Source organism: Rhyacophila brunnea, unplaced genomic scaffold (genome assembly GCF_057557595.1).
Source record: "Rhyacophila brunnea isolate RB1 unplaced genomic scaffold, BYU_Rbru_1.0 scaffold_4, whole genome shotgun sequence".
NCBI classification, from domain to species: Eukaryota; Metazoa; Arthropoda; class Insecta; order Trichoptera; family Rhyacophilidae; genus Rhyacophila; species Rhyacophila brunnea.
The window spans coordinates 35,155,176-35,168,446 of record NW_028233068.1 but is presented as its reverse complement, the minus strand read 5'-3'; the positions used below and the strand labels follow the sequence as shown (position 1 = coordinate 35,168,446).

The 13,271-nt window shown below is 29.6% G+C and overlaps 1 protein-coding gene across 1 annotated transcript in view; it reads left to right on the top strand.

Moving 5' to 3' along the window:
• LOC147067301 (serine/threonine-protein kinase 32A) overlaps positions 1–13,271 on the top strand; it is a 286,899-nt gene that overhangs the window by 152,114 nt on the left and 121,514 nt on the right. The window contains exon 5 of the mRNA XM_085953722.1: positions 2,733–2,898. Within this exon, the coding sequence (XP_085809848.1) occupies positions 2,733–2,898 (166 nt within the window). The remainder of the gene's footprint in view (positions 1–2,732; positions 2,899–13,271) is intronic.

The window sequence follows — 13,271 nt, the reverse complement described above, 5'->3', positions numbered from 1 at the left end:
TATTTCGGCACAAATCCACATTGTATATTAATTCATATCACAACGTACCAAAGGGAATTCAGGGACAAAGCTCGACAGAGTACTGCATAAACGCGTAGATAGTTCAAAGTGTACTTTGAACATCAAAAGCTTTCCATAAAATGAGTGACAGCAGAACAATACTAAGAAGAGTGGATGATTTACAAAAAGAGATTTGCCATGTAGTTATATATACTAAAAATGGTTGAATAACGGATTTTTTTAAAAATGCGTAAATTCTAACAATATAATTTTTTAAATTATGAAAAATATAATTCTTTAATTATTGGTCGTTTAAACACCTGGTTACATGTAAGTTACACGTATGCAGTTCATCGTGGGACACTTATTCGTGCGCCGCAGTACGTAAAACTTGAGTTCGTATAACATTTTATCAAATGATAATTTCTTCGTTGAACATTTCACCGTGGAATACATTTATACGTATCTTACAAAATGCGGCGATAGTTTGCAAGTAGTACTGTTCCAATAATTAGATTAACCCTCACTAGCCTAGTAAAGACATCTCGTAAAATTAGCCACATGTTGTAGCCTACGTACAAATATACTCCACGGTGAAATGTTCAACGAAGAACTCGTCATTTGATTAAATGTTACACGAACTCATATTTCACGTACTGCGGCGCACGAATAAGTTTCCTGCGGTGAACTGTTTACGCACAAATTTCCGAATACTTTAAGCACCTACGGTAACGTAGTTGAAAGAATGCTTGTTTCTGAATCCGTTAGTCGCGGATGATGAAAAATGTATCTTGTTTTTTTAGTATGCGTTTGATAAAGTGCAGAGACCCAGTGAATTGGTCGAATGGCTAACAATAATTTATCGTAAAAAAGGTCTGTTTGAATTAACGCCGACGAAATCCCATACAACTATTAAAATCTTGAAAGTATGGCAAGCCTAGATAAGAGAGTCTTGATACGGTGGAATGCTTAGTTACAGCTTAGGTTTAATTGAAAAAAGAAAATAAGTCAATAATAATTTATGGTCATTTTTTTTTAAATTATTCTAAAAAGCCTTTTTATAAAATAAAATATAATATAATATGATAGTACTTATTTTTCACAATTAAATAATTATTGGGACCGGTCTCCATCATTGTGGAATTAAAAGTGTATTAAGGCTATAAACTTCAGCTGGGACACGGTCTAAAACGATTGTGACTACGCGACGCGAAGATTGTGCAAATAACGCGTGCAGAACAAAACATAATTTGTCGTAAAGAGACAACATGCGTCCATTTAATGTTATGTTTATTGTTATATTACTAATAATAATAATATATTCATTGACATGTTTTCTTTTTCAAATAAATGGGTAACGTTTTTTAGTCATCTTTACACGATTTAAGAATTAATTCCCCCGTCGCCATCACAAAACAAATTGACGTGTACACAGCTCGAATTTTGCTCTCCGATTGCCAGCCAGTCCGAAATTTCGTCGCACCTATAGTTGAAAAATATTTGCCGTTTCACTGAAGTACCGTCTTAAGTGATTCGTTTAATTTTCTTTCATAATCAACGTAGCACAATAATTTATAAATACTATGCATTGCAAACTATTGAATTGTTTTTATATTATTTTGTTTATAAAAATAAAGAGAGAATATACTATGGAGACTAAGAATGATTATTTTAAATATACACTGATATTTAATACAATGATAAATAATAAACAAATATCCCTACCTTTGATTTACATAGTGTTTTTTCCACAATACTTATTAATAAAACTAATAAAATTACCAAGACTCTTTTATGTTTCACAAACATATTTATTTTTATTAAATAGTGAATTTTAATATATATTTTTTTTAATACTTATATAATATAGACAGCAAAAAAAATATGTTGACTATGATACACTACTCCCACATACTTATCGGTGCAAGGAGCTTATGATAATGGTGATAACTTGTCAATGGTTTTAAATAAACGCGATATAACAATGTATGTATAGTAATTATTATAGTAATCGCATTTTTTTCATAAACGATCAATAATTAAATATTTATATACAATAAAAAATAACTGATAACTATGACAATTAGGTATGTTGTTCATGTATTAATAATAACTTCATTTGCGTGTTGACATGACAAATAAAAATTACGGGGCATATTATGTTGTACTTATTATATACTTAGTATTTTTAATTCTATTCAAAGCATACGCAAGTTATTTATGTTTAAATATATTAATTACTTTATAATTAAAATATTAAATTTATAATATTTGAAAATATAAATTAATAAATCGGAAAAAGGTGATTTACTGTTGTAGTGGTATTATTTGCTAGGATTGAAAAAGGCATTGCAACACACAATGTTAATACACCTTCGAATCGTATACGGTGCCACTTTATAATGATTTACCTTTACTTTTTTTGATTTACCGATACAAAACAATAATCAAGGAAAATAGATACTTACTCTAATACTACTAACACAACATGATACACAATCAAATAAACAATACCAAATAATATTACAAAGACCATTATTAATTAATATTATTGCATCCTCGGTATTAAACAATTAAACTGACAAAGAACACAACTTGCAACGAGATCTCAAGAAAATAAATTGCATTGCTCTAGACGTAAATTTATTATTTACCCTCCAACAAAGAGCGGAAGATGTATTTTTGTTTTATGACGTGTTCTTGGAGAAAATTAATCAACCTTTGTTTTTCAGGTGTGCATAGTTCAAAAGAAAGACAGCAAACAGATGTTTGCGATGAAGTATATGAACAAATCTGCCTGCGCCGAACGAGATGCACTTAGAAATGTCCTCAGAGAAGTCGAGCTACTTACACAACTGGAGCATCCGTTTCTTGTGAACATATGGTTCAGCTTTCAAGGTACGTTTATTCTTCCAAATTTTTACTGCTATTGTATATATTATCTTGGGTTTTTTTATTTATTTTGAGTCATTCAAGATTATAGATTAAATCCAAACACATGATAATATATTTGTATATTCGGAAGAGTAGAATTCCGTATAAGAAAACCTTAAAATGGGGTGTTATGCTACTAGGGACATCTAGTAATGGTACTACTAAATAAAGTTTACTTCACATTTATCTCTAAAGATATTTTAATGAATCAGTTATGTCAAAATATTGAAGCTTATTGAGCTATTATTTAAAATGATTTAAAAATAAACACAGTCTTATTTGAAATGTTTTTTTTAATAATATTATTTAAAAACGTACTCTACATCTTATTAATGGTATTAGAAAATATCTGTAAGAAACACACCTGGGTTTAGTAGATTTGTGATAAGTGTCCTCACCCAGCAAGCGAAAAATGCATGTTCGATGTCCACTCAATCCAATCGTAAGAATTTAATATGTATGTGATATTAAAATATATCACTATATCTCACTCACAGCATGTTAAGTATATGCAGAATATACTTCAATGGAATTTAAAAATACACGTAAAAATCTATAATAACTTCTAGTCGACCTTCGTGGACAGTACTGGTAAATCCCATGTTAAAAAAATAAATGAACATTTTTTAAATTAAAGTATTTTATTATTTAATTTAATAATTTGCATGTTTCAAGAATATAGCATTATTTGTTAAATATAGAGATAATTTTTGGTAACACCTCATAAACGTTCATATTAGGAAAAAATTGCACTGAGTGGAAATCAAAACCACAGTCATCGTATTTCGGACGTTGTTGAGCAGGCTGCTATTTCAAATTATGTTAAAAATCTAATTTTGAATCAACGTTGTAAATAATAGGCCTTGATTTCTTGACGACATCAAGATCTCTCTAAATTTTATGTTTACCTTAGGTACTTGCACTAAAATGTTAAAAATGTGTATATGGAATATTATGCTACCCTTAAAACAATTATCTACTTTCGATATAAAAATATCAATTATTGTATATTTACATCTTCCCATTGTACCTAAAACACTACGTTTTTAATTATTGTGCAGATACACTCTGTAATCACATACATGCAAAACACGAATACTAAGCAAAGAATAAATTTAGAAATTGAACAGCACTTCGTGGTATGTAGAGATGAATGAAGGCTGGTGAAAGCGTAAAGACAAAGAACGGAATGATTAGGTAATAAACAAACAGGGGGTGATCTAAAAGAGTTCAAACGGTAAATAAAAATGAACTGGACACATAGCTCAAAGATAATAGAATTTTTGGACCAATATAGATATCTAATGGTACCCAAGAGGTACAAAACGTCTGAAAGGTAAACGTAGAGGCTGCCGGATCATAGAATGTGGCAATGCAATACAGGGGATTAAGAGTACTGGAATCAGCTTAGTGAAGTCTTTACCCAGAACTGAATAGAGCCTGACGTTCATGTCGACTTACTATTTACCGCATGATTGAGTTTCTAATTACAATTTGTCAAATTTCGCCGTTCGTTACAATATTGTATCCTAAATGAACTTGAGGTTTCTTATTTGAAAGCAGAACCTTTGATGTGCTGAAAGATAAGATAATTAAGTCAAACTGAACCTTTCAGTTTAATTTGAAATTGAAATTTGATCGATACTCATTACTTCATCAGCAAGCGAAAATTCCTTCAGTCTGTTGTAGGGCTCTTCAGTTATTGGCAGGCCGTATCCACTGATGTCGTAATTACTTTAACTCAGCTCAAAATGCCTTTGGGATTGCTTTCTAATACTATTTTTACATAATGTGCTGAAAAAATTATACATCTGACTCCGGCACAGCTACTTCATTTTTTCTTCCGATTATTTACGGAAAATTAATTATTTAATCGTTAATAATTGAATAGATTATATCGGAAATACTTATACGTACAAAATTATCTAAGGTTAATACAGAATACGTCATGTTGTATGTAAATCTATATATTATTGCGGTATGTGTGGTAACAGAGATCTATTTGATACAAACAAAATGGAATTCAAGTTATATACATTTTTTATATTAATATAAAATACAAATAAACTATGAATTTTTCAAATATATCAAATTTAATTTATTTTACATACCTATAGTGAAGTTTAAAAATTATTAATTTAAGACATTAACAACATAACAACAACAGTATTAGGTATATAAAAAAGAAATATAATATGCAGTATTAAGTAATTTAACAGTAGAAAGAATAAATCCAAAAATTATTAATTATGTACAAGGAAAGTATCTACACTAAACGAGCTAAGTATACTCTGTTTAAAAATATATATATAAAACAGTGCCCACCCATACTCATCCTATATCATATAAGAGAAAAATTGATAAACTTAAGTTAATGATAAATATAACAATAAAATATTTATATGGTATCCTTTGACGTTTCACATTGTATAATATTTATCTTATACTTCATTTTTACAACGTTTTTCTTAGCTCGTATTCTTATTTTTCCGGTGGTTTTTTGTCCGGTACAAATCTTGCAATCGATTTTAAACTAACTTCCCGACTAGCTAGATATTTGAAACTTTTAGAATATATCAGAACACGATGAAAATGCATTTTTTTAATACTTTTAGCCATCTTTAAGTAAAATTGATTTCATTTTCAGTTAATTTCATGTTGTATGAAAAGTTATTTCGACACCATTATTGGTTGCTAGGGGTCTGGGGTCCTAGCAACTAAATTATTAATATATACGTGCGTTACTATGGAATTCAATATGACATTTCAGTATTATTTCTATAAGTACATTTTTTTTATCGTTTAAGCTAGTCAAGTCAAGTTTATAATATGATTCAACAGAAAATTTAAAAACGTTGTATATTAAAAGTTATTTTTATCTTGTAATTATTTATATATATTTTTAGGCACCTACGTATTGATTGATTGATAATAGTAAGTACTTTAAAATGTAAATGCAGGCTGAACATTCTCTTCAATATCATTATATTTTTTCTTATATTTCATGTCTTCTCTTCATAATAATATAGGTATATACTTTTTATATATTTTTTAGTATATTTTATTTTTTATTCTCTTATAAATAAATACCTACTACCTTTGTATTTTTCTCTTATAATTATTTGTAATAGCTCTCTGCAATGTATTTATCGTAACTGTGTTTATTATTTGATTTAATTATTCTTTCTGTTTCCGCCTGTTATTGGGACCATCACCAAATTCTCTTTTTTCTCGTATTGTAATTATTCTTCTGTGATTGATCATGTTGGTTGACCTAAATAAATAATAAAAAAATGTCGAATAGATCAAACGTGGCATTAATAAGTTAGGCCACATGCATTCGATATCCATTTATAGGTGCGACATAATTCTAATATAAAATAATTCTTATAAATCAAGCGAATGAAATACATATTTAGTCTTTATCAAAGGCTTTCAAATTTAAAATTAATAATTCAACATAATATAATATATTATAGTGAATAAATGGACATAGGTATATATTAAAATATGTTTACACGGTGATGAAGATTTGTTCTGCATTTTGTACGTTAATGGAAAGATAAATTATTACTCTTGGCATTCCTAAATAGAACATATTTTTGACTTTTACAACGTGCAGATTTAATTAACCACTTTTTACGAATAATTGTTATAAACTATTTATTTACTCAACGTTGGTTTCCTCTAACTAAGCTCTGTGCTCATGCGAGTTTATACAAGGTCATAAGGGAAAGGTAGTGTACATGATGAATCAGTAGTCGCACAAAGCCTTATCTCGTTTAAATGGTAAGTAAATTTTGTAAATCTAAAAAGAATTTAGTACGTATACGATTAGGTACGTACTTATTTTTTACGTACCTAGTAATAATTTATTAAATTATCGGTACGACCGACAGGTATCTAGCAACTTTAAGTCAATTAAATTGTGGATGTGTTTACACGAGTGCATGTAAAATTACCGAAGGTACCTACAATATGTTTTGTAATACATATATTCAGACTGATATGCACTCACCTGCAATATGAAATTAAAAGAAATAATTCAATTTACCTATTTAGATCTAAATCACTGTCTGAAAATTGAAAAAAAAAATTCGCCATTCGCCGTATTCATATCCGCAATCCACGGCTTCAGAGTTAATATATACGTAATTGTAGTGTTTTTTTTCTATTTAGCATGTTTATTTTAAAGTTTTAACTATTAAATAGATATGTGTTTTATGATATTGAATGTTGCGTGATAATAAAGTCAGTATGTTATGACAATGTTCTGTTGTGTTACGATAAAAATAATTTAAACGTCGCAAAACGTGACGTAGAGAATGAAAATACATTTGGGACAAAAAATTACACATTATGATACTCGCTGATGAATCTAGCGTGACAGAATTACCTAATTTTGGGCCTGGTCTTATTTACGTGTATTTTTTTATATACAACTATGAACGTCCTCTCAATTTTCTCAGGGCGTGATATGAATTTTTTACAGACCCACCCTGTAGCAGTGATAAAAAAACCTTACAAAAACGTATCTGTATTGTGACATAGCATTAAATAAATAATAGACACATCGATATGCATACATACCTACATAATTAATTAATGTCCTCTCTGTAATCATATAACGTTGTCTCCAACAAATATTGTCACTTAAAAGAATTACGGCGTAATGTCAACTAAATTATCTCACCTTCAGGAATAAGGCCGGAGTCGATGTCTGCTGGTTTTAATACTGGGAGTGATTTTGTAATTATATGGTATTAAGATTTAATTGAATTTTATGTTTATCTAGATATTTCATTACCTTTAATAATTATAAATTATATTATCCAAATGACTGGTGAGTGAAATTTTAGCATACCAAAATTCTGAGAAGGTTACATGGCACCTCAACTAGCGACGGCGTCATGCAAAATGTAAGAGGTTACAGGGAAAGGGACACTTCGCACATATCTCTTTTTCATGGCGTCACTCTAAAATTAAATCTTAAATTGACATTGAAATCAATACGTCTCCGCCACCAAGATACTGTTTATTAGACGCTCTCCCAAGTTTTAACAAAATATAATATATTGTATGTTTTAATGTTGCATGAATAAATTCATGGGACTAGGTATAATAATGATAACTGTTTAACAACCAAACGTTTTGCAAGATGAATTGCTACATATAGGTAGATAAAATTTCTTGTCAATCATTGTTGTAATACTGAGGATCGCAATCTCTAGTAGTTTCGATACAAATAAACATTCTGTCACATTCTTGATTTGATTGATCCAGCATAAGCTTATTCTTTCTCTCTTTCTTTTGTCATTTACCGTGTTAATCATAACAAGCCAGCATACCTCCCGCGGTTGCGGAAGCTGTTACGTGAATAATTGATCTTGCCAATTCCACTGTGACTTATTATAATATTATGATAATGTATTTTTCTTTTAAAATCTAAGGTTATTTTACTATTACCATCTCAGTATATAATATATAATATTCTAAACTTCGTGTAAATCGCACACATATGGGTTCATATTCGATAACGGACACGAAGTGTGGATATTTTTTATAAATTTAAATATTTACACCAATTAATTTTATGCATTTAGTATAATAATTAAATCTACGCAAACTATCTCGTAAATTAGGCAGAATTTTTTCCATTAAGTCATGTCATTTACAAGTCTGCTATCTTATGAAACATAGTATGAAACCTAGCAAAGGCAATCAATGGCAATCGATAAAATGGATGGACAAATTTAATATATTGAAAATGTTAATAGTAATAAAGACGTAATTAATATGGATTTCCTTCCGGGCTAGAGTTTTCAATTATTATGGAAATTAAGTATCTGCAATCTCGGGATCCCAGGATTGGTGAAATTATATATAAGATTTCAACATTTTTTTTTGTAAACACACCAAAATATTAAGCAATATAAAATATAAATAATGTAGGTAGGTACTTACAATACTTTTCGCTTTCACCGATATTTTTTAATTTTTCAAAGTACATTATAAAATAGCACAACACCATAGTAAAAGTTAAATATAAAAAGTTGCCGAACCCGTAATCCTGAGAAGAAATAATTACAAGATAAAAAAAACTTTTTATATACAACGTTTTTAAATTTTCTATTAAATTGTTATGCTCAATACGCTCAAACTTGTACTTGATATGAAGTAAATAAAAAACAAACAAACAAATATATAATACTGAAATGTTATTTTGACATTTCATTTTGATTTCCATAGTAACGCACGTATATATTAATAATTTAGTTGCTAAGACTACCTTCTTAGCAACCAATAATAGTCTTTTACTTTTTACGGATTTGAAAAAAAAATATGTAGATAAAATATGAAATGTCTTTATATTATTTAAACATAATTATATATACTACTTGCTAAAGTACCTGGCTTTGCAAGAGATCGCTTTGGTGATCAATTAATAAATCTTATATTTATCTTACAAAATAACAATAATAGTAGGTAGGCACTTAATTTGACTTTCCAACATTATAATAACGGTACACAGTACCTACTTGTGACAAATGAAAATAATATTTAGGACAGTAGTAGTAAAACTCAAACAAAAGGACTTCAAATTAAAATTGACTACAAAAAATACAAATAAAATTGTATTTTAATGTAAAAATTCAAAGTTTAAGAGAACAAAATAAGCAAACCTACTTTGTATTTTTAAGAGCGTACATAAGTGAAACGGCAAATAATTTTCAACAGTATGTGGGACGTAATTTCGGCCGCGTTGTCAGTCAGAGAGGGATAGTCGACCTGTCAGCACGTCAATTTGTTTTGTGATGGCGTCGGAGGAATATATTCTTAAATCGTGTAAAGATGACTAAAAAACGTTCCGCATGTACTTGAAAAAGAAAACATGTCAATGAATATACTATTATTATTACGAATATAATAGTAAACATAACATTAAAAGGACGCATGTTGAATTTTTATGACGAATTATATTTCGTTCGGCTAGCGTCATTTGCACAATCCGCCTATCGCCTGGTCACCATCTTTTTAGACCATGCCTCAGCTGAGGTATAGCCTTAATAAATAGTAGTGTTAGTAGTAGCCATTGCAGTATTTAGCAAATGAATCACGATACATAGGGTTTTCTAATTTCTACCTAATATACGGGAATGACATAATCTCCAGATTATCTTCAAATGATACATAATTTTATTTAAGAAATATATTTCAAAACTCGTGTCAAAAAAGTGTATCAAGAATGCTGTAATTATTTTCCTGAATTCACTTGAGTATCGTTATTTACAATGTTCGTCTAACACTTTCGTATTCAGTCAACGTGACAACTTGATGATCCAAGAAAAAATGGAATCAAGTTAAGTAATATGATTACCATGATCTGAAACAAAATTACCCAGGACTACAAATATTTTATAAGACTCTTTTTGTCCTATAGGTACCTAATCTTTGAGTATGCTTCAAAAAATCTCATTTTTCCCCATCAAATGAAATCGCCCATTTTCTTCCGTAATTTAAATATTACTTTCAAGATTGTGTATAATATTTAATAACTTCCTTTGACGTAGTTTTCTCGCAAATAATGTAGGTGGAGTATTTTGTTTACTTGAACATTATATGCCAAATTTCTGAAACTTGATAAATAAAAAATAGAGACAAAAATACAGCAGTATAATTTATTATCTATGACAAAGTTTTCTATCGCAGCCTGGAAGATAAATAAAAAAAAAATATTTTAATTTTAATCTAAGTTGTATAATATAAAATAATGTGTGTCTAACTATTTAATCATATTCTGAGTCGTATCTATCCTAGAGATGTCCATAAATTATTTCGGCCCACGTAATAGGTGCTGGTATAGTCGCTTCATCTGTTTTGAATATTATGCCGTCGATGGTATAACAGTATAGTGTCTGCCAAACTGTGTTCCGCGAGATGTTCCAAGTGTGCCTCAAAAGAAGAAATCTGTGAATCACAGCAACATTGCTTCCCAAGCGTAGATGCTTCCTCAGACAAATTTAAAATTTGGTCAGAAGTGCAGAAGACTTGATTATCACTTGATTATCAAATTCATAAAATTTAATTAACTAAACAATGACTCTGTGCACAAGTCACATGTCAAAGTAGAGTTGCCCGCATTTTGGATTTTGCTTTGAAGCCATTATCCTCCATTGGCTACTACAGCCATTAACTCTCTGTTGCCGCATAAAAATGAAATAAACAAAAGGAATCAATAATTATAGTTGCTAGATAACGTGTTTGTTTATTGAATTAAGTACCGCATTTTAGCATAATTTTATTATTCTTGCTCAAAATCGATTGCATGCTTCTTACTAATAAATTTATCTAATATAATTACCAATGTATACAGACATTATTATTTTATTGTTACTTATCTTATAAGTAATTAACATTTTATTTCTTTATTCATATTAGGTGAACAATTATATTTTATTTTCATTTGTTTTGTGTTCCGCAGTGTGTCATCAGGTAAAAACTTTGGCAGATACTGCTATAACAGTACGCAGAAAGCGGATAGACTTTAACATGTTCTGCGAGTTCCTCAGTGCCACATTTTCAGTTTTTGGGCTCATCAAAGTACAGCCACATCCTAGTGTTATCTTTGGTCTTGGTTACCCTGTTTTGTATGCAATGTATCGTCTTTCAAACTGCAAAGTTCTTCATGCCCCAAGTGGTAGCTTCTCGATCAACGCTACTAGATTATAATATAGCTACAACTATCACGTCATCTCGCCTCCATAGTCCAGACGACTTCAAAGATTGTTTGATAACCGCACAGAAGTTATAGTATCTAAATAGTTAACTCATTTCAACATAACATTTCTATAATATGTCACGGCGTAAGTAAGTACGTGGATTCATTAATATCATAGCTAAGTAACATCTTTTTCACTCTGTCTTATAAAAATGTGTGAGAGAATACGCACGGTGATAGTAAAACAAACGAATCCGACCACGCCATTTTTTAATTAATTGTGTACTTGTTCTAGTCATTGCTAATTTATTTTTTCAAATGTCAGGGCAAGTTTATGATAGACATATCTCAAAAACCACCCATTAAAGCCCTACGGTTGGTTGATGATATAACAAAAATACATGGGATAGTATAACAATCAAAAAGTGGTAAATGAATAACAAAGAAGAGTATCAAATCCTATTTGCGCAGAGTTTCAAAATGAATTTTTAATATTATCATACGTCAATGTCTATGTCATGTGTCTTAAAAATACTGCGTAAATCGTATTCTACCTCATTCGAACCGTAGCAAATAACCGGTAGCTTGTTGTAGGTGTTAACCACTTCCTCGACTAACTGATACCGAGAGTGTGACAGAGAGAGCGCAATACGCTGTTGTCATCGAAGAAAGCTCCTCGGTTTCAATTTTTACTTTGATTTCCATTGAATGAACTAACGCCTAAAAATATCTTTGTATTTTATTAATTATATTTTCAACAAGTTGATGCATTCCTTTGCTTTTTCGTACAAGGTGATTCAGAGAGATAATTACATTTATTTACATGTTCACATTTGTGGTAATGATATTAAAAAAAATGCTTGGTTACAGTTTTATGTCAAATATGCAGTGGTATTTACTTTTTATTTCTCTTGACCAGAATTAGATTTTCATTGTCTATTAGCAGATTAATATTAATAGAATTTATAGCAGTGTAATAAATTCTTCAAATTACCGTTTAATAAATATATATTTTTTAATTTATATAGCTGTTTAAGGCCTAGTGGAATAGCCGAGTGTAATAATTACTTCATTGGAATATATTCTGAATTATGTTTCGATCCATTAACCGAGAACGCTCTGAATTTTGTAAAACCACACCGAGATTTTAAGCAGAGCGCAGGTGTTTTGTGCCAAAACCGCAACATAGTTTGTAGTTAGTTGTAAACCGTCGTTGGCAAAATGATAAAGGTATTCTACGTCAAATAAAATTTGGAAAATTTCAGTTTCGCACAGTGGACATTTAATGGTAATCTGATGTTGCTTTAAACTTTAAAGGAAGAGATTAATTGTAAATAATGAAAGTATTATTTGGTATAAGGTTTTATTTGATCAGTTTTGAGTTTTCGAACAACGGTATAATATAATTTAATTATTTTAACATTGTAAAAGAAGGAACACTTTTACATGTAGGTAATTAAGATTTGTTTGAATAAGTAAAAAAACATGTATGTTTTTCAATGTGACATAATAGTAAAACGATACTTTTAACCAGATAATTAATTACAATTCACATATATCACATAATTCACGCAATCATGATTTTTCTTTAATATAAGTTAAATTAATGTTGATTTTT